Below are 21,838 nucleotides of genomic sequence, written 5' to 3'. Positions count from 1 at the left end.
GTCTCGACGACGACAGTGTCGACGACGACGTCCTCGTCGGCTTCCTCCTCGACGACGAGGACGACTCCTTCATCGTCGGCGAGTAGACCTACGCCATCGACCATCCCGGTCACTCCATCGACGACGAAGATATCGTCGTCGACGACGAGACCATCGTCTAAGACACCGACGACGACGACAGTCGACGAAAACAACGCCGTCGACGAAGTCTACCTCGTCGACGAGAAACATCCCGTCGACGGTGGGAAAACCGTCGAAGACGGGTACGCCGTCGACGGCGGGGACATTGCCGTCGACGAAAATGACGCCGATGAAGACACCGTCGTCGCAACCACCGTCGACGACGAGTAACTTACCGTCGGCGAAAATACCTGCCACGGCGCTGTCGATTCCAGCGTCGACGTCTTCAGGACCGTGGAAGGAGTCTGCACTCTTATCACACGCCATGGACGCCTTTCCACCGCAAGTGAGCCATGTCACGGTGAAAATTACTAAACGGCCTATTACGCCACTTCAGACGTCGCCCGGTAGGGTACAACAACTACCTCCGGCCTGTCTATTGCAAGGTCAGGAGTCGGACGAGGACTCCTTTACGCAGGCTACTAGTCCATCTGACCTGGTGCTGAAATGCCAAACTACAGACGAGGAGCCGGAAGAGGAGGAAGACCTTGTACAACAACCGGTCCAACCTCCAACCCACACACAGGTTACTCCTATGGTGTGTCTCCCCGCATCCATCGTCTCAGACCTGCAATTCCTCATAAAGGATTATAAGGAAAGGTTCCCGGAGAAACACTCTGCGCCTGCGCTTCCAGCTGCACAGGCGCCAGCTCCTTCATCTCGCCATAAGCCAGCTCCCCCTGGTCATTGAAAAGACACAGGTACCACTTCAGGACGTTCCCTCCTCTGACGAAGAGGAGAGGGAACAGGAGGAAGGTGAAGTCGATGACGACCAGTCGGACCCGGATGCGGACCAGGACTATGTGGCACATTCTCCAGCCTCTCCGGATCCACAGACCTCGGAGTCTCCACCCGCAGACATCGGTGGATTCCACAACATCATTGAGCGGGCTGCCAAGAGGTTCCATATGTCCATGGAAACTCAGGAAACTGAATGCTTCCTTTACGATTTCAAGGAGCCCACTAAGAAGTCCACAAGATCAATCCCTATTATTGACTTTATATGGAAGCAGGGTAAACAACTCATGCAAACTCCTGCTTCTATACAGGTGGTAGTGCCCAGGCTTGATAAAAAGTACAAGGCCACCTCATCGGCACCAGCATGCCTGACAGGTCACCCCAAGGCAGATTCCGTGGTGACTCAAGCGGCGCAGAAGAACTCACGAAATCCAGCCTCGCCTCTGTCGACGCCACCTGACAAGGAGGGCAGGAAACTGGATGCCGTTGGCAAACGCTTCACTACCACGTCGGCCATGACGGTGAAAGTGGCTAATTCGATTGCACTATTGGGCCGTTACAATCGCCAACTCTGGGCGAACATTGCGCCCTATCTTTCGAATCTGCCGGAGGATCTCAGAGAGGAAGCACATTCCCTTCTCTTAGAAGGGCAGACCTCTGCTTCAGAGCTCATCGACTGTGCCATTGATGCCGCCATGATTGGTTTCCGGCAACTGGCAGGGGCTGCAGTCCTGAGACGACAGGGTTGGCTCAAGGCCACCACTTTCCGCCAGGAGGTGCAAACCAGGATATTAGATATGCCTTACGATGGCAAGCACCTCTTTGGTGAACAGATCGACGCAGCCCTCACCACCATTAAAAAGGACACGGACACCGCTAAGGCTCTGGGTACTCTACAATTCCGGACCCAGTCCTTTCGTGGCAACAGGGGAAGAGGACAACCTGCGTACAGGGGTTCCTATCAAAATCGGTCTTCCTACTCATATTCACAGTCCAAGCCGCAATTTCAACAGCGGCAAACACAACAGGGACGACAGTCTTCCTACGGCAAATCCAATTACCGAGGAAAGGGCCAAAAACGACCTGCGGGCAACAGACAATGACTTGTCTCCCCAGCCAGCCCCTCCACCACTACATTCTTTACGACTTGGAGGAAAGCTGTCATACTTCCTACAAAATTGGCAAACTATAACGACGGATCGGTGGGTACTCCAACTCATTCGATTTGGACATTCCCTGGAATTCACCTCAATTCCCCCAACGACACCACCTCGACATCGATCCCACAGGCACCTACGATTACTTCTTCAGGAAATTGCTTCCATGCTAAAGAAGGGAGCGATAGAGAGAGTTCCACGGGTCCGCAAGGGACAAGGCTTTTACTCTCACTTCTTCCTAATCCACCAAAAGGGAAAGAAGTGGCGGCCAATCCTGGACCTCAGGGCACTCAACGTGTTCCTAACGAAACAATCGTTCCGTATGGTGACTCTGCAAGAAATCCTTGGTCTTCTGGAGAAAGGGGACTACATGACGTCCTTAGACCTTCAGGACGCCTACTACCATATACCTATTCTCAAAGGGCACCGGAAGTTCCTCAGGTTTGCGGTGGCAGGACAACACTACCAATTTCGTGTCCTTCCATTTGGCCTCAAATGTGCCCCGAGGATATTTACCAAATGCCTCTCACCCGTGGCAGCATTCCTTCGTCAGCAAGGCCACCAGGTGTTTCCATACCTGGACGACTGGTTGGTAAAGGCACCGACAGCGGCCGCCGCAGCCTCATCCTCCAGCGCCTGTCTGGATATTTTCCACCGCCTGGGTCTGACCCTCAACACCGAGAAGTCGACTCTGGAACCCACCAAGGTCATCACGTTCCTTGGAGCGACTCTGGACACAGTGCGTGTCAAAGCTTTCCCCTCTCAGGAGAGAAAGGTCAAACTCATCTCCTTGGCCAAGGCAGTGGCTTCGAGGAGGACTCTACCGGTCCGCACGTTCAAGTCCCTCCTCGGCATGATGTCTTCAAATGCGTCCACTCCAAGAGGAACTGACAAAGCAATGGACGCAAGCCACAGGTTCTTTCGAGGATCGCATACGAGTCACTTGCCCCATTATCAACCACTTGCAATGGTGGACATCACTCAACCATCTGTCAAAGGGTCTGCTGTTCCTGCTCCCAGCAGAACCACATGTAATAACTACGGACGCATCCCTGGAAGGTTGGGGAGCAGTCCTCCAGGAACTCCAGATCAACGGCAAATGGACGACACAGGAAACCAAGCTCCATATCAATCTGTTGGAGTTAAGAGCGGTCTTCCTGGCTCTACAGGCGTTTCTACCACGCATTCAACACTCCCCAGTGCTCGTCAGGACAGACAACACCACGACGATGCACTACCTGAACAAACAGGGGGGGACGCGTTCTATCTCGTTATCTCGAGAATCACAAAGAATCTGGAACTGGCTTCTGCAGCATGGAATAATGTTGAAGGCGGAGTATGTCCCGGGCAAGGACAACGTCTTGGCGGACGCACTGAGCAGGGAGAGATCTCCTTCCCACGAATGGGAACTGGACATAGAGGTGCTGGACCGTATCTTCGAGGAGTGGGGCACTCCGAAAATAGACCTTTTCGCCACCAGGGAGAACGCCAAATGCCCAAGCTTCGCAAGCAGGCATCACCACTCAGGAACCCTCGGGAATGCATTTTCCATCGCATGGCGCAACGTATTTGCGTACGCCTTTCCGCCATTCCCACTGATACCCAGAGTTCTCAGGAAGATGAAATCAGAACCCTGCACTCTGATCCTGATTGCTCCCTCTTGGCCCAGGCAGCACTGGTTCACGGAGCTTCATCGCCTTTCTGCCCGGCCCCCTCTTCGCCTGCAGCAGTTTCCGGCCCTGATCACGATGTCCCAAGGGCAGGTCCTCCACCCGAATCGGAGCTCTCTGAAGTTGTCAGCCTGGCTCCTGAATACCGCGAATTCAGCCACCTGAACATCCCGCAGGAGTGCAGAGATGTCCTTGCGAAAGCTAGAGCTGACAGCACTAACAAAACCTACTCACTAAAATGGAAGCGATTCTGTTTCTGGTGTGTGGATCATGGTTTGCACCCCTTCCATGCCACTCCACAGCAGCTGCTGCCATACTTATTGCATCTTGCGCAATCAGGCCTTGCGCATGCATCCATCAAAGTACATCTAGCGGCGATTTCAAGGTTCACAAGGACGTCTACGGGCCCATCTCTGTGGGCGGACAGACTCGTCAAACAATTCCTAAAAGGCCTATTCAGATCCTTTCCACGACCACGACCAATTCCTCCTTCGTGGCACCTCAATGTGGTTCTTCATCAACTAATGAAGCATCCTTTCGAACCCATCCATAAGGCGGAGATCAAGTTCCTCTCTTGGAAAACGGCCCTCCTCCTGGCGTTAACCTCTGCCAGAAGGGTCAGTGAGTTGCAGGCTCTCTCCATCCAAGATCCCTTTCTACAATTCAGGGAAGATAGTCATTCTGCGGACTAACCCTCGTTTCATTCCAAAAGTCCCCTCGGACTTCCACCTTAACGAACCAGTGGTGCTTAGATCATTCTTCTCAAATCCTACCACTGCAGCCGAGAGAACACTGCATTCACTAGATCTGAAGAGATGTCTTAAATTCTACATTGACAAGACACAACACTTCCGGAAGTCATCCCAACTCTTTATTGCCTTTAGTAGACCACGGCTAGGCATGCCCCTGACAAAGCAGAGTATCTCAAGATGGATCTCTTCTGCGATCACCTTTTGTCACGAAAAGGCCGGACGGCCTTTAGACTCACGAGCCAAAGCTCATTCGACGAGAGCCATGTCCACGTCTGCGGCGCTGTTCGCCGGAGTGCCGATACTGGACATCTGCAGAGCGGCGACCTGGAAGTCCCCGCACACCTTCACCAGGCACTACTGCCTGGATACTGAGCTGATGAAGGATGCAGCAGTGGGCCGAGCAGTGCTTCGCCATCTATTCCAGTAAGGTTAGCCTTCCTACATCCCTCCATCCTTTACTGGTATGCACATTCTCTGACTGTATTTATATGCCATTGCATTTTGTGCTTTATAGTCACGTGATATGTATTATCTACATACTCATACCTGATGTTCCATACAGAATGTGCATAATGTATTGCTCGCTACTCTGATTCAGGCATGTGAATCTATGAAAGACACCCAAATACTGGATAAGAAATGCGTTACTTACCTGTAACTGCAGTTATCCAGTATTAGTGTCTTTCATAGATTCACATGCACCCTCCCGCCTCCCCTGGCAGGGCTCACCTTTCTCTCTGAGTTTACGCCTAACTAGCTTGGTGCGTACGAAAATCTGAGAGACTTGGGCTCCTGGCAGGAAGGTTCTAGAAGGAGGTAGTAGCTGATTGGCTGTTTTTCTTTATTTGGTCCTTTTTACAAAAGGACCCAGATAGGCCACCTAGGTGGGACCCTTGGGGCCTGCTCTGTTTGGTCCTTCCTGCAAAAGGACGTGGATAGGCTACTAAGGTGAGACCCTTAGGCCTATTTTTTTCTATGTATGTCTCTAGGACATTACTTTTTTATATACTGGAGGCTCCCGTCTCGACGATGGGGAATGATTCAGGCATGTGAATCTATGAAAGACACCAATACTGGATAACTGCAGTTACAGGTAAGTAACGCATTTCTTATCAGTGGTTGCTGACTCAATTGTCCATGCGAGATGTGAGGTGATGGCCGCAGCAGCTGCTAGTTAATACCTGTACGTGAAAAGTTGCTGTATCGATTGGTAGGAACTGTTCTATGACTCACTGCGCAAATTTAGTTGGTGTTGTGCACCTGCTAGTGAAAGACTGCGGTAACTATCTGTGGGTCTCACCTATTAGTATTTGTGTGATGCGAGCTGGTGGGTGGTAATCTGCAGTGTTTATCAGTGGGAGCTGGTCTATTACCTCTTGTGTGCTGTGAGCTGGTAGGTGGGTGTCAGCAGTGTTGGTCAGCAGTGTTGGTCAGCAGTGTCGGTCAGTGGTTGCAGGACTTAGTCCTTGTGTGATGTGAGCTGGTAGGTGGGTGTCAGCAGTATCTGTCAATGGTTGCAGGTCTGTTAGCCCTTGTGTGATGTGAGCTGGTAGGTGGGTGTCAGCAGTGTCGGTCCGTGGTTGCAGGACTGTTAGTCCTTGTGTGATGTGAGCTGGTAGGTGGGTGTCAGCAGTCTCTGTCAATGGTTGCAGGTCTGTTAGTCCTTGTTTGATGTGAGCTGGTAGGTGGGTGTCAACAGTATCTGTCAGTGGGAGCAGGTTTGTAAGTTCTTGTGAGCTGGTAGCATGCACCTGCAAGTGAAATGCTGCAGGATCTGCCAATGGCAGCTGGCCTGTTTGTTTATGTGAGCTGCTGGTGTGCACCATGAAACGGAGGCTGCAGCATTAGTGTTGGGTGATCTGTTACTCCATGTGACATGAGCTGGTGAATGGGTGCCTGTAATTGAAAGGTTTGCACGCTGGCCAGTGAGTCCTTGTGAGATGTGACCATATGGTTGGGTGCTGGCAAGTTAGAGATTGCAGTATCATTGAATTTGTTCTGGCCTAATAGTCCATTTGAGAAGTGAGCTGGTGGTGTCCACCTTCAATGGAAAGAATACTGTATTAGTGGGGCATGAGCTTTTTAGTCTGTGTGAGATGTGAGCTGGTGGTTGCACACTTACAATTCCAAATGTGCGCGATCTGTCACTGGGACCTGGCCTGTTGGCCTTGTGAGATGTGAGCTGGCTGGTGTGTGCCTGTATGTGAAAGACTGCAGTATCCATAAATATGTGGTTGTGTACGAGTCCTTGTGAGATGTGATCTGGTGTGTACACCTGTAAGTGAAACCATGCAGCATCCATAGGAGCTGGCTTCTAAGTCTGAGATATTTTCTTTATCCATGTAGTTAATGAGTTTTATAATGAGGCATCTTTTACGGGCAATGGGAGGGTGCATTGATGGCAGAGCTCTGTGAGCTCTTTCAGTGACTTACCACGCGTTAAGATCTTTTTCTGTTATCTATTATTGCAGCTACCATTGTAGAAATTGTTCCTGGTTAGAGCCCTCTGCTCCCTCAGTAATACCCACTATTAGAAGTTTATTCTGGCATTCACAGCCCTCTACATCCTCTGCTCTCCTTGAACAGTCTGCTCATATCAACTAGACGCTTCACTGCAAGATATCTTTGGTTTTGGACATACAGCTTCCGCAGCATTGCACAGGTTTTGTCACAGCAGCACAGCATCCGTGGCCACTTCCTGATTTTTGATTCTAGGGAAGCCGGAATGGCCTGTAGGATTGTTAGTTGATGTCTCCATTTCAGCCTGGTCTCTGGACTCTGCTTGTTGGATCGAGACCTGAAGTGTCCCCTCCACCTCATTTTCTCCACACACTGGGCTTCCCACTGCTTTTTGTTTTAGTACATTGGTTGTTGAAGCCTTAAATAGTCCATTGAAACTTAAGGTCCTGTCTGCACATTAGAATTGTCTATGCGCAAACACCTTGAGTGAATGTTCATAAATCTGAACATTCATTGTATCTAAATGGTGCAGTCTATTAAACACAGATCACTCTGTAACCCGCTCTGCTTTCATCCGGTCTCTCTCAAAAAGCCAGTAGAAGGAGTTAAGTTGCATAGTGCAAACTTTACAACAAACGAAAACAAACTCTTCAATCTGCCCCATCTACTCTTATTGTGGACTGGGATCTTCACTTCATACAATATGCCTTTAATGTATGTGAGTGACCTGTAAGCACACACCTAATTAACTACATAGCAAGGGAGTAATGTACATGTGCAGGGTAATACAATTGGAGAGGAAGGAAAAGACTGGCTGTGAGAAGGTCTGGTGCAAAGGTAGTGTTAACTGCAGAGTGAGGGGGAAATATGGGGCGGAAACTTGCACTAAGGGGTGCAGAAGACAGTCTCAAAGAAGAGCTGTGCGAGGCATAAGCCGCTTGATTGTAGCAGCTGCCAGGGTAAGCGGCACAGGTTGACGAGAGGGTTATCATCAATGTGCTGCGAGTATAATTAACAATGCTAGGTGGGAACAGAGCAACGGTAATGGTAACCTGGTGGTTACATGGAGGTAGGGATATAGTTGCAAGAGTGTGACCTGTTTGGTAAATTCAGTGGGTGGAAGCAGACACTCACTTTATCGGAGTGCATGTTGTCAGAGGTTTTCCTGTATTCTTAGATGTTTGGGGTCAGTGGCTGTCGGGTCTCGTTGTTGTAAAGCTTTGAATTAGTGTTGTAGCTAGGACGTGGCATGGCGTGAAGTTTTTTATGTCAGATGCTAAAATTATCATTTGTTACTTAAAACCTTTCTCCTCCTGTTTCCAGGCAAGCATCCCCTTTGCAGTCATTGGTTCCAACCAACTTATTGAGGTGAAAGGAAAGAAAATCCGTGGCCGGCTCTACCCGTGGGGTGTGGTAGAGGTAGAAAACCCCGAGCACAACGATTTCCTGAAGCTCCGCACAATGCTGGTGTAAGTTACGCTATATCTTGTTTATGGCTCGTCCCCTTCTCTTAACGTCCACAAATGCCCCGCAGGTATCCACCATGTCTAGGCCTCTCTATGCTCTTTCATCTACTGTATGTTGCCGCATCTCTTGGCGTTTTGACTTCTGTGACCCAATTGAATCACAACTAGAAGCCAGGAACCCCCAACCCATTTGAACGTCAACAATAATACACAAAAATTCACAAACTAATATGAACTCGGCATTTCTACTTTCCTCTTCAACTGCATATTTAATACGCGACCCAATCACACGCCGGTATAAGACCCAGGTATTAGTCACAAATCAATTGCTAATCGTCAGAGCTTTGAGTAAAAGTGGTAGGACCAAAGTAGTCACTTCATTCCCATCCTCATCTGCCAGACACGAAGCAGCAGCCGAGCTTGGTTTGGACAAGCTGGGGACGGTGCAGGGTTTGTGTCCGGTGATAGACAGTTCTCACATAAAAGCTAAAAGACCCGGTGCTTAAGCCAGGGTACCTGCTGCTTGCATGTGGCCTTCTCCCTGTGGAACTGTCAGCTCTGCTAAAATGTTTAGACATTCTGTCTTTCCAGTACAAGAAGTGTAGGTGCCTGGGGTCTGTAGGTGTCTGTCCTTGCAAGCAGTGGGTGGGAGAAGGGGCAGCCTTGTTGGCCAGTCTTCCTGTGTGCACATGCATAGATCACTGAGCGGTTAGAGCACCGGCAGATGTGTCGGCATCAAAAGCAGTTCAAGTGTTTTTCGTCCGAAGCTGGTGGTTCTCAGCTCAGTGACTGTGCACATTCACACACGTTACATCCTGAACTAACAATCTGCTTTGACTAAAAACGTTTTTGTAATGCTTTTTTGATTGTGTGTACAGACACACACACATATATATCAAATTAATTGAGAGGTCAATACAGTAAACTTCAGGTAGGTATTGTTACTAGATGAAACTATAAGCCTCGTGAGAGAAACAGTTTAGCTCAAAATGCTTAAGATTATGGACAGAAAATATTGGTAAAAGGTCATATGGGGGCATGGATCAGAGGTTAAGAACGACTGGTCTACTGGGTTTGACCAGAACCTGCTCTTTAAACCAACAGCATGATCTGGGTAGAAGGCAAGAAGCCTGGTCAATTCTGCAGCTGCTGGTGAGGCTTAAGGAGCGGTTGTATTGGTCCAGGAACAGCAATGTCACAAATGCTGTCCTTCCCCAAATACCCTTTCCACAATACACCTTTATTTATTCAGTGTTTTATGTAGCGCAAACTTGACCGCATAGGGTATCAGAGCGTTTCACTGTCAAGATGTGAATTTTTTCTTTAGTACAGTACACTGTAAAGCATTTAACAAATTAATGTCCAATTCAAAATTGTAACAGTAACTTCATTCGGCTACAAAGACTTTTGCACATTCACAGAATGAAAGTCTCGAGGAGCCGTAGCCCAAAGGAATGCAAGAACCTATACAAAACCGGTGAAATGGGACCCCAGCAAGAGATGCTCGTGAGTCTTTAAGCGAGAGGTTTGCGGTGAATCTTCGAGGTTGTTCGGTAATGGTTGCGGTCGGAATTTGGTCATTGGAAAGATCTTGGTTTCTTTCTTGAATCTTGCGGCGTTGGGTAACCTTCTCCTTGTTCTCACTTTATCACTGACCTGGTATCACAGGACTTCCTAGCTCCGATACGGCACGCGTCCTCTCGGCAGAAGCACCCAAACCCTTCTCCTGCAGCCCTGGCCTCGTGTCAAACGTCTGTTGGTAACTTAGGAATCTTTAGCATTCATGGCCTGGAAGTACTCTGCCCCTAATTCAGGGGCAGAAATGTATTACTACTTTAGCCTATCTACGTCATTTGGGACTGTCAGCAGTACTATTTCAAAGATCCCCAGTGGATCTAACAATCCCCCGCCTGCACCCTTGTGGTTTTCTTGAGCGAAAGAAGAGACTGACGCCCCGCTCGTCTGTGAGGGGCCCCACTCCTCTGTGAGGGGCCCCGCTCCTCTGTGAGGGGCCCCGCTCCTCTGTGAGGGGCCCCGCTAGTCTGTGAGGGGCCCCGCTCCTCTCTAAGGGGCCAAACACCAGTGTCATCAGGGTCAGGCGCGGTCTACAGGCTTCAGTGCTACAGGTGACTGAGTGCCTGTGGGTCCTGTAAGGACCCTTCAGCAGCCCGGGTCCCATGGAGGGAGCTACAAACTGCTGAGTAAGCGACCCCTTCTCAAGCGGAGTCTGAGGCTAATGTCCTTTGGGAGGGGTTCAGAGTGCGGAGCCCCCCTGGAGAACTGGGCCCCGACACACTATTTACAATCACGGACAAAACACGACAGCAGCACCTCCACCGTCCGCTAGACTTTGTGGTTCTAGATCTGTTGTTTTTCCCTAATTTGGGGTCGGTGTGTTCTGAAACTTAAGTGGAATAGGTAGGCATAGCTCGGGGCCTCGGGTCAGTCAATAGAGTATATATTGGGCAGGTCTCAGCTGGGAAGGGCGGAGGGGGTTGATTTATCGTACAAGCAGCCTCAAGTGCCGTCCACTCAGCACGACCTCTGACCTCTGCTTATCGAAGACCCCCAGAGCAGAGTCGAGGCGCTTCGGAAGTCTCCTCGCCCCGTATGCACCTTGTGTGTGTGTGTGCTCCATGTTCAGATCCGAGCGTGTGCATACATGCATACATACATACATACATGCATACATGCATACATACATGCATGCATGCATACATACATACATGCATGCATGCATGCATACATGCATACATATGTATGTATGTATGTATGTGTATATATATATATATATATATATATATATATATATATATATATATATATATATATATATATACATACATATGTCCCTTTCTCAGGTCCAGTTGTCCAGCATTTGCTGGGGTTGCTTCGGGCAGGGTCTGTAGTCTGTCTGTCTGCCTCCCGCCTGCGGCGGACAGCGCTGGGACGGCCGTGGTTGGTTCTCTCGCCCCTGCAGACTCGCTTCATTCTTGTAGGGTCCGAGCGCCCCCTGCTGGCCAGAACTCAGGATTGCTGGCTGCGCTGGAGCTTTGCATCGTGCCCAGGCCTTCAAACACTGGGGCGTCCACAATGACCTCCAGCGGGGTCTGTCACCCCCTCACTCCCCTAATAAATGTCTTTAGTAAATAGTTGGGCACAGGAGCTTTCGGTCGGGTATGTTAAGGTATCTGTCGGATTTCCCCTGGGATTTTTAAATACTTAGACAAAAACGTACTCGCACTCTTCTGTTCTGAAGGTCCTAAAACATGGTTATTTTTCAAAATACTATATTTTAAGTATTCTCTCACTATTTGCACTGCTTCCCCTTTCCACTGGCCCTTCTGCCCCCCTCGTGCGCTGCTTATCATATGATTAACATGCATGTCAGTGGGATTGTCGGAAAATCTGAATCTCACACCCCTCCGTGTTTCTGACCGAGCTACACCCCTGACACCCCCATCCACGGGGGGCGTGATGTGATGTCATCGTGCGGCGCCTTGGCAAGGCTGAATGGAGGATTTAGTAACCCCTGGGGCCCCGAGAAAGGCACAGCTGCCAAGATTCAGGTTGCTTTTCAGTTAATTTCGTTGTTTTAGGGATGCTTACGTGTGACACTTTAGTGCCATGTGTGTGACATTTTATCTCGAGCAGAAAACAGCTGAATATCCATTCAATGAAATCCGCTTCAGAAAGGACCCCTTTTGTTCAGTTTCATAGTCTGGTCTCAACAGCGTCACTCGAATATTTTATGCAAGATCTCCAACTTGATTCCCCTCTCTGCCTCCTTCTCACAATAGGACCAACAGAGGGCGCATCTGTGCTTTAGATCAGAAAACAGGAATCTGAATGGCATGCGACCCTCGCACTAAGAGACGGCAGATAGCTCCCAACAAGCCCACTTAACTTGTGGGTAACATAACAAGAGCACAGCTCAACACACACACACACGTGCCTCAATCATTGATGTTTGACTCAACAGTCAAAATGCATTCTGGGATTTGCAGTTTCGCTTATGCGGCCTGTTGGCTATAGAGACACAGCTCACTGAAGGAGTTCTGTATTTCAGGCTCTTCCGTTTAAGGCCAAGGGAAGAGCTGGGGAGGTAGCAGAAGGGTGAGGGTTACTGCACCTGTTGCTGCTGTTTCATGGGTATTAATCAGCCGCTTTGCTCATCGCCCACAGTTATCTAACATGCAGTTAATAGAATTTTTTTTGTTGCAAGAAGATGCGAAGCGCATAATGCAGAAGAAATTCAGTGCTGCACTCTTGCCACCAGCACCCGTCCGAGACTCTGGTTCGAGGCATGTGGGCTGCTGAATTCATATCTTGTGCATAGATCACCGCCTAGTGTTGGGTTCGGATGATTGCACATTGTTGTCCTGGAAGAGTCTTCGAAGTATCACGAGATAGGTGACTCCTCCCCTGGACTACAGTGGGCATGGGCATCGACTCCATCCTCAGATTGTTTTTTTCCACCATCGGGTTCGGATGCATATTTGTTAACTCAAGTTCGGAATCGATAGAAAACTTTCTTTTTGGCCAAAAGGCCTTTAATTATCGTCGGTATTGTCTTGCGATCGGTGTCCAGTTCTTGTTCCAGCTCGGTTTCCGAGCCGAACCTCCAGAGGAGCCGCGTGGCTTTTCGAAACTGAAGGCCCGGTCGACGCCTAAGGCCTTATCGACGAATCATCATGGAACGGAGCCCGTTCAAGAGATGTCCCGTTTGCAACTCAAAATATCCTCATATCGACGGCCACCCGGTGTGCAACAAGTGCCTGTCTCCGGATCACGATGAAGCCAGCTGTATGGCTTGTTCTCGTTTCCGCTCCAAGAAGACGATTCGACTTTGACGCGCAGCGCGCAAGGAGGCCCGGCAGACGGCACCTGACCCGGTGAACATTTTCGATACCGAAGAGGATGTGGGAGTCGAGCAGGAAGTTCGAGAGTCTGATCCTGTGTAGGAAGGTAGATCCCTGACTATGGTTGCCCCCAACTTTTTGCCTGGTGTTTTGCTGGTTTTCTGACTTAGTTGACCTGGGGCCCTGCTATTCAGGACCCCAGGCCTACTGCTCTCTCTGTAAAATGGATTCCATGTACCCTAGGTACATATCCAATTGGATACTGGGTCACCTTATCAGTCCCTGTACAGTGTACCTTAGGTACCCAGGGCATAGGTGTACCCAGGGCCTACCAGGGGCTGCAGCATGTATTATGCCACCCCTGGCTGGCCATCCAAATCTGACACAACTGGCTGCTTGACAGCTGGGGCAAGGTGGTGTAATCACCCCTTGCTTTAGATATAGTATACCTATATCTAACCCTAAAATGGACACACAGATCTCCTATCAGTCACTCCTATGGCAGGCCTTAACAATCCTGAAGGCAGAGTGCTTGGAATCGTGTGAGATAGTGCTCTGGCACGAGCTGAGCCTGTCTGCGGCTTTCGGGACCTATCCCTTAGCCGTTTCCATGATATCGCATACCATATACTCTTAAGTGCATTATAATCCTCGCGGTTATATGCCAACTCTGGTATCGCTTTATCAAAACATGTCGAGTAAGGTGTCATACGAATTGGAATACTAACCCCTCGCCAAATCTGGCGACGGGGTTAGCATTCCACCCTTCTAGAGGGACACGACATGTATGTAACCTGTAACCCCGGTTAAAGTCAGACAGAGCCTTAGCATCCACAAAATGGATGCTGCCACCGAGACACAAGTCTGCCCTCCTGCTGCTGGGAGTCCTCCCAGAGCAGGAGATAAGGACAAAGGGTTTCCTGCCAGGGGCGGTGCCAGCACCGTCCCAGACAGGATTTTGTGTATTCCAGGTAGGCAGGGCTACAGAGGAAGGTGACTGCAAGTGGCACCCCGGTGCTCACTGTGCATAGGCCGGCTGAAACCAGTTCCAGGGGCACTCCAGCCCCTGGCCTGGGGAAAGCCCGCCAAGGAAGTGGGTGTAACCACCCCCCTCCTGGTCCCACCCCTAGGGCAGGACTTAGTCGCGTGCCAGCCCCCTTTTCCAAGATAAAGGTAGAGACTGGCCCCCTTCCAGATCAGATCATCTTTGAATCCTGAAACTACTTTCCACGAAAGGAACTCAAGACTTCTTCCTAAGATTTCTCCCTTGTGACTAAGGAGTAGTCACCCTGCATCCGCAGGCACCATCTTAAGAACACTGCGGTCTGCTGCAAGTCTCTCCTCCGGATCAAGACTGCCCAGCTCGACGAGAACCGGCTTCCCTGGCACCTCTGACCTCTACCTACATCATCAGTCACGCTGAGATTCGTGGGTGTGACGAGATCTCGAGGGACCGGCCATCTTCAGGACTGCACGACGCTTGCCCAGCACGACTCCCGAGTGACCCTCGACTGAGTGCTTTGGGGTCCGAGAAGCCCCAACCCTGAGCAGCTCCAGCACCGAAGTGCAGCCTCCCAGCATCTCCACGATCTACGTGGGGCCCTTCTGCTTTTTGCTGCTCACCGCGTTGTTTGGCTACTAGCCCGCTGGCTTGTGGCCTTCTGAACGACGCCCGACGACATCACTGCTGCTGGTCTGGTTGCTCCAGACTGGCCCTTGCTCCCCTCCCGAAGAAGAGCACCCCGGACCCTCCTGGTCCACTCAAGACGCCATTTTGAGTCCACCGCGTGGGCTTGAGTTAGCCAAGGCTTGTTGCCCAATCCTGGGTATCTTCGACGCCGACAGCTTCATCCATCGTGGGACAGCTCGCCTCTCCATCCTGGTCGCCGACAACGCCTCCTGGTCCGTGAGATCTGCAGAGCCAGCGTCGCCCACTCACCTAGTCGAGGTGACTACCATCCGGTGCCCTCCTGGTGCCCACTGACTACTGGCTAGTAGTCACGAACTTGGTCCCCTCTGCTTTCAGGTGTCATCCTTCTTCCAGATCCAGGCTTGGATCAACTCGAACAATCTTCACTGGTCGCCTGCCAGCATCTTTTCTTCCAGGCTCCTGGTCCGGCAACGAGGATTCCCGACGTCTTTTGAGACCTATGCAGCTGCAGCCCCTGGGCTAGGTAACTTCGGCATTTCGGTGCCCCAGCATAGCCTCACTATCCAAGGGTCAGGATCCACTGTCGTTTTCTTCCTACCAGGTCTGGTTCGCCCGTAAACACTAACTTTAACTTTACTAGCTTCCATAGACTTTGTCCCGCATCCCGCGTGAGAGTGCACACTCTGCACCCGAGTCCCCTAGGTCTCCTAGAAGTAATCTAACGATTCCCTAGTCAAGTCCTAGCGATTCCAAAGCCTATTAGTATTGTACTTACCTGCTAGTAATTTCACATTCCACTTTTAGAGTATATGGTTTTTCGTGCCCCTCTGGCATTTGTATATACTGTGCTAACTTAAGTATTTTCGTAAGAGTTTTGTTGTGTGCCTAGCACCCTGTCCTCATAAAGAGTACAGGGTTGTTGTGATTCTAATAAATACACTGTTTATTTTCATAACACTTGTGTGGTGTCCTTTCACTGGGTGTTCAAGGAGTAATGTGATGGTAAAACAGCTGGCTTAACACGCCCTCTAGAGTCTTAGCCTTAGACTGCTCGTATCCATGCTACTAGGATAGCTGGTCTATAAGGTTGACTTACAACCAATCATCAATAAGGGTTGTTTGGACTGATATATAGTGATCACTAGAATAGTGAGCACTGCACATCAGGCCAACTTCCCACATCCTGCATCGGAGATCGACTCCAACTACGACCCAGATGTCGAGATGGTAGATATTGAAGACGTCGTCGACGAGGTAGGAGACGACGATGTGGCCTTTGGGGCCGTAGAAGATAGCTCGGGCGAAGAGCAAGACCCGATCGTGGGTACGGGGCTCGAAACTAAGACACTCAAGGCTCAGGTCGAGGGATCGCCACATGGCCTTACCCGAGATCATACACTTTTGCAGCGTGAATCTTTCTGGATTCACTATGCTGTGCATATTCCGCAATCTGGTGGTTGGGTCCGGAATCGTAGTCTTTTTTCTTTTTTTTTGTCGTAGCCCAGGTGGGCGTCGACGTCCCACCATTTGGTGTGCTTTCGGTGACGTCGGCGTGCTTCCGGCGGAAGCTACCACCCTTGGGCGCCATCTTCAGATTCTTTTTTCCGCCGTTGGGTCTGGATCGTCGCGTGAAGCTCCAGAAGTTTTGGAGGAGGAAAGAAGAAAATACAGCAGAAATTCACAGGTGAAGACCTAAGAACATCGACAGAAGAGGACCTTTAGTGAGGAGACGACGAAGAAAGGAGAGAACTTCGAAATCTTCGACCTCCTTGAAGGAATGCGCACACAGGGGGCCCCCTGAGCGCAGGGATGTACAAGACGCCGTTTAAATTCTGCAAGAACTGCCACCACAAGTTCGCACAGAAGGACCAGCACCCAGTCTGCAACCTCTGCCTGCCAAGCGACCACGAAAGCAGAGACTGCAACGCCTGCTCCGTCTTCAAGCCGAAGACACTCCGAATTCGAGAAGGACAGAGGACGGCTCACCACACGATGCAGGGCAAGGGCCAAGCCCCGACGCTCTATGAACTTGGCCTCTCCACCGACGATGAGGACAACATCGCCGAAGGACCAGATGACTTCACGGTCGCTGAGACCGATAAGAGTACGCCTGATAAGGTAGGAGAGTCTACGACCCCGAAAACTCCCACAGGGCCTCGAAAACCTGAGGCAGACTCTCGAAAGTCAGAGCACAGAGCCTCGAAAGGAGCACCGGCGCCGAGCAAATCGACGACCGAAGCTGCATCCTCCGAAAAAGAGCCCAGCGGATCCTCCGAGAAGGACTCCCGGAGGCAGAAGACCAGCGAAAAGCAAAGGTCATCGAAGCAAGCCCCCGAAAAAGGGCCTTCGACTTTGACGTCGAAAGAAAAAGAGCCAAAGAAAGCTTCGACGTCGACGACGCCGCCGAAAAGGGCGGCCGAAACGCTCGACGACGAACAGGCCGCAGAAATGCAGAGAAAAAAGAGAAGGCTCGAGGCCGAAATGGAGAACATCCTTCAGAGAAAGAAGGACTTCGACGAAAAAATGAAAAGTTACAAGATTCCCCCGAAGCCGGCACAGACCGTCGCTGAGGTACAGGAAATCGAAGAGCTCGACATCGAAGAGCCGCCGAAAACTCCGGAACCTTCGCAGCACGAAGAGGAGGAGGACCTCTACTACACAGAGGGGGATTACGGGGAACAGCAGTCAAGCTACGGTTCAGGTTCCTCGACGGCCCAAGACCAGCAATGGCAGGACATCGAGGCCGAAAACCCAGAGGAGGCGGTAGAAACATACCCCTCGAGGCCTTCGCCACCGGATGACATTGGGGCATACAATGAGGTGGTAAGAAAGGCGGCAACAGCTTATGGAATTAAGCTGGAAGAGGAGAAGCCAAAAGCAGACTTCCTGCTCGAGACACTGCTCCCCATACAGACAAGGAGCCAGTTCCTGCCCATGCTCAAGAGTATCACGACCCAGGGAAAGGAGGCCTTCAAGGACCCGGCTACATGCAGATCTGTAACGCCGAGGACCGAGAAGTACAAATTCTCCTCCGAAGACCCAGCTTACATCAAGGGTTCCGTCACAGCGGATTTTATCATCGCTGCAACGGCCAGGAAAAGGGCAAACGTCCCAACAACGTCCAGACCCCCCACCTGACAAAGAAAGCAGGAGGATGGACCGAACGGGCAGGAAGATTGAGAGGAACGCTGCAACGCACTGGCGGATGGCGAATTATAACGCCCTCCTGAATAGGCATCAATACCAGCACTGGGAGGAGATGGGACAGTTGCTCAAACACCTCCCGGAACAATACCGTGACAGAGGAGCACACCTGGTAGAGGAAGGGAAGAGCATCGCCAACTCATGCCTGAAGACAGCCTTGGACGGGGCAGAAACATCCAGCAGACTGATGGCTATAGGCATCACTGAAAGAAGGCAAGCATGGCTCAGGATCTCAGGATTCAAGGCTGAAGTCCAGAACAACATCCTGAACACACCCTTCAGCGGTGAAACATTGTTTGGAGCCCCAGTTGATGATAAGCTCACCCAACTGAAGAAGGACAACGAGACGGCAAGGTCCATGGGAGCCCTGCAGTTCAGAGGGATGAGAAGGGGCACTCCGTCGCGGAGGCCGAACGGCAGAGGTGGAAGCCAGCGAGGAGATTCTCACCAGAGTTTCCACCAGGGGCAACAGAGTGACAGCCAAGGCCACCAGGGGCAGCAGAGGCAAAACTGGAACTACCAAGGCAGGGGCCAGTCCTTTCGATCGAGAGGAAATGGACGGGGCTAGAGAAGAAGGGGCGGCGAACAGCCCCCCTCTAAGTGACTTCACATGAGAGAAGGTGCTCTACCACCCACACCCTCAGGGGGAGGAGCACGGGAAAACAAAGAGGAGAGGGCTACACGGACAAGACACAAAGGAACATCCAACATCCATACCATCACCATTTACAATAACGGGATTGTCCTAGCTCAATCCACAGACAGGAACCTAGAACTGCTAGACAACCTGTTCCCCACCTTCAAAGAGCACCTCTCCCATTCGCGGTCCAACACCCATATCCCCTCCAGTCCCACCAACCATGACCTCACAGCCACATACTCCTCAATCAGGGACACACCTACCACCCCTGATCGCCCATCTCCCACCCACAACCCCTCTACCCCAGTTCAGCACCATGCAGTTGTAACACCCGCCTCATACTCAGACACAGATCGCTCCCCCTCATACTCCACTCACACCCCCACCCCTTTTACCAACCCCCAGACCCCCACACATACCATCAACACTCACACCTACAGCGGGCATCATTACTCCGCTCACCCCTAACAGCACAGCTCTCACACACAACACACCTAACCTAGTCCAGCAACTGAACAACACGCACTGCGACAAATCCCCCCCTTCTTCCCCCCCCATTCTCAGTCCCCATTACCCTCTAACCAATCACGCAGAACACACCTCCTCTCAATTTAACTCCCCCTCCCCACAACAGGACCATCCCCTATCCCATTTCCCCTCCGACTCTCAGCCCCCATTACCCTTCCTGCTCCCCCACCACGACTATCAGTCTCCCAGGAGACACCCTGACCCCTCCGCCTACCCCCAATGCCCTCACTCATACCACCAACCTCCTCCCTACCTCATCCACACCCCTCCCGCCCAAAACATCTCTCCTCCCTAACACCTTCCCGTACACCAACACAACGCATACCTCCTCGAACAACAGCCCACGCTCCCACCTGCACACGAATTCCCTAGTCAGCCATTCACTTCTGACTGCAGCCCCCACCTCCACCACCTACCCCTCGATGGACATCATCATGGCCACCCTCCCTCAGATCAAAGAAGACATACACAACATCAAGGATCTACTCGCCACCCACCCCATACACCCAGCACCCACCTCCCCTCCCAACTTGTCCCCTACCCCTCCAGCTGACCCCCTCACTCAACACGCCCCAAACTGGGCGTCAATTACTGCCCTTAGGCGCAGCATTTGCCCTCGTCCCCCTCGCCGTCCCTACAACCCCCCCTCACACAACTACACCCCCCCGCCCAACGGGTCCCTCACTCTTCCGACTAACTCTCTCACTCAACTCTCCCCCAACCTGACCTCACTCCCAGCTAGCAATCGCAACAACCGCCCTCGTCGCACCCACAACTCTACTTCTGACCGCGACACTCTCACCCTTCTCCGCTCCTACGACCCAGCCCCCCAAAATCACATAACCACCCCACACCTCAACATTCCCACGATACACTCAAATCCCCTTAGACCCCCCACACTAAACAGCAGATTCTCCATCCCCAATAACCTTAGAAAAGTCCCTCTCTCTCTAGAACCGTCTACCACCCTCAACACTCCTCGGCTCAAATGCACTCTCCTCAACTGTAGATCGGCATCGAAACACTCCGCCGCTATTGCTGATCTCCTCTTATCAACGGACCTTGACCTAATCATCCTGACCGAAACATGGCTAACTGAATCTTCGACACCTATAATGGACATTCTGGTTCCTCCCAACTACCACATTATCAGGCTAGACAGAGCAGGCAAATTAGGTGGTGGAATCGCATGCATCTACAGGAACAACCTCTCTGTTCAGAAAGTCAATTCTACCTCCATACCATCCCCAACAACCTGGGAATACATCTGCCTTGACATTATCAGTGAGGGCAAACCGATATGTTCTCTTCACAGCATCTACCACCCACCCAGGGACGACTTCACCTTTTCCCAACAAATCATGGATATGATCTCAACCAATTCCGGACGGCAGCTCACCCAAATATACCTTGGTGACTTCAACCTCCACTGGAACGATTGCAATGACGCGGTGGTAAATAGTCTTAAAAACTTCCTCGATGCCCTCAACCTCACCCAAATATGCAACAGCCCGACCCACGAGAAAGGATCTATCCTCGACCTGGTCATCTCCAAAGAGGAATCTATCCAACTCGACTCCATCCAACCCTGTGACTGGTCAGATCATCCTACTGTCACATTCTTTATCAATGAAAAAGTTAAAGTTAACCCGGCTCAAGTATCCAAGCCAAAAGTCTGGAAAAGAGACATGAAAAAACTCAACCCAGGCTCTCTGCCCCCTAACAGGTGCAATGTCTTACTGCCACCGACAGGCGATACGGACGTTCAAACACTGACCGACCATTATCTCAACGCTATGACCTCTATAATCAATGAGGCTGCACCATTGCAGCTAAAAAGAGCCTCTACTAAAATCTCCAATCCATGGTACGACGGGAGACTCAATGAAGATAGACGAGACATGCGAATGGCAGAGCGTACCTGGAGATCAGCTCCCTCGGCAATGCACCTAAAAGAACTGAAGAAAAAGAGAAACGCCTACTTTAGGAAAATAAAACGCTCAAAATCAGACTTCTTCAGCCTCCAGCTCGACCAAGCAAAAAACCGTCCGAGAAAACTGTTTGAGCTAATCAGATCACAATCCAAGGATCAACCACAACCACTCATCACTGCGCGTGAGGCACCTTCCTGTGAAGACTTCGCTGCTTTCTTTTCCCAAAAAACTGACAACATAAAGAGCGATCTCCTCATTGACGCAAGCCTCTACTCCAAACCACAGTGCCTAGCAGCCACTGAACCAAAAAACAATGCCACATGGTCAACCTTTGGCACATACTCAGAAGAGGAAATTGGCAAACTGCTCAGCACCCTGAAACCATCCAATCACCTCAAGGACCCCCTCCCTGCTGCAGCAGTAAAAGACTTTACACCCTTGCTTATCCCTCTCTGGACTAAAATTATCAACAGCTCTCTCCAACAAGGAAGCATACCTGACTCACTAAAAGTTGGTCAGGTCACACCTCTCCTAAAGAAACCTACAGCCGACCCCTCTGATCTCAACAATTACCGTCCCATCACCAATATTCCCAC

The 21,838-nt window shown here is 50.9% G+C and overlaps 1 protein-coding gene across 1 annotated transcript in view; it reads left to right on the top strand.

Annotated features, from left to right (window-relative positions):
* The window catches only part of LOC144792763 (septin-2), a 329,710-nt gene that overhangs the window by 200,987 nt on the left and 106,885 nt on the right, over window positions 1-21,838 (top strand). Inside the window, exon 9 of the mRNA XM_078667947.1 lies at window positions 8,281-8,426. Within this exon, the coding sequence (XP_078524073.1) occupies window positions 8,281-8,426 (146 nt within the window). The remainder of the gene's footprint in view (window positions 1-8,280; window positions 8,427-21,838) is intronic.

This window comes from Lissotriton helveticus, chromosome 11, assembly GCF_964261635.1.
Source record: "Lissotriton helveticus chromosome 11, aLisHel1.1, whole genome shotgun sequence".
NCBI classification, from domain to species: Eukaryota; Metazoa; Chordata; class Amphibia; order Caudata; family Salamandridae; genus Lissotriton; species Lissotriton helveticus.
Note: the sequence above shows the minus strand (reverse complement) of the source record. Positions and strands in the feature narration are given on the sequence as shown.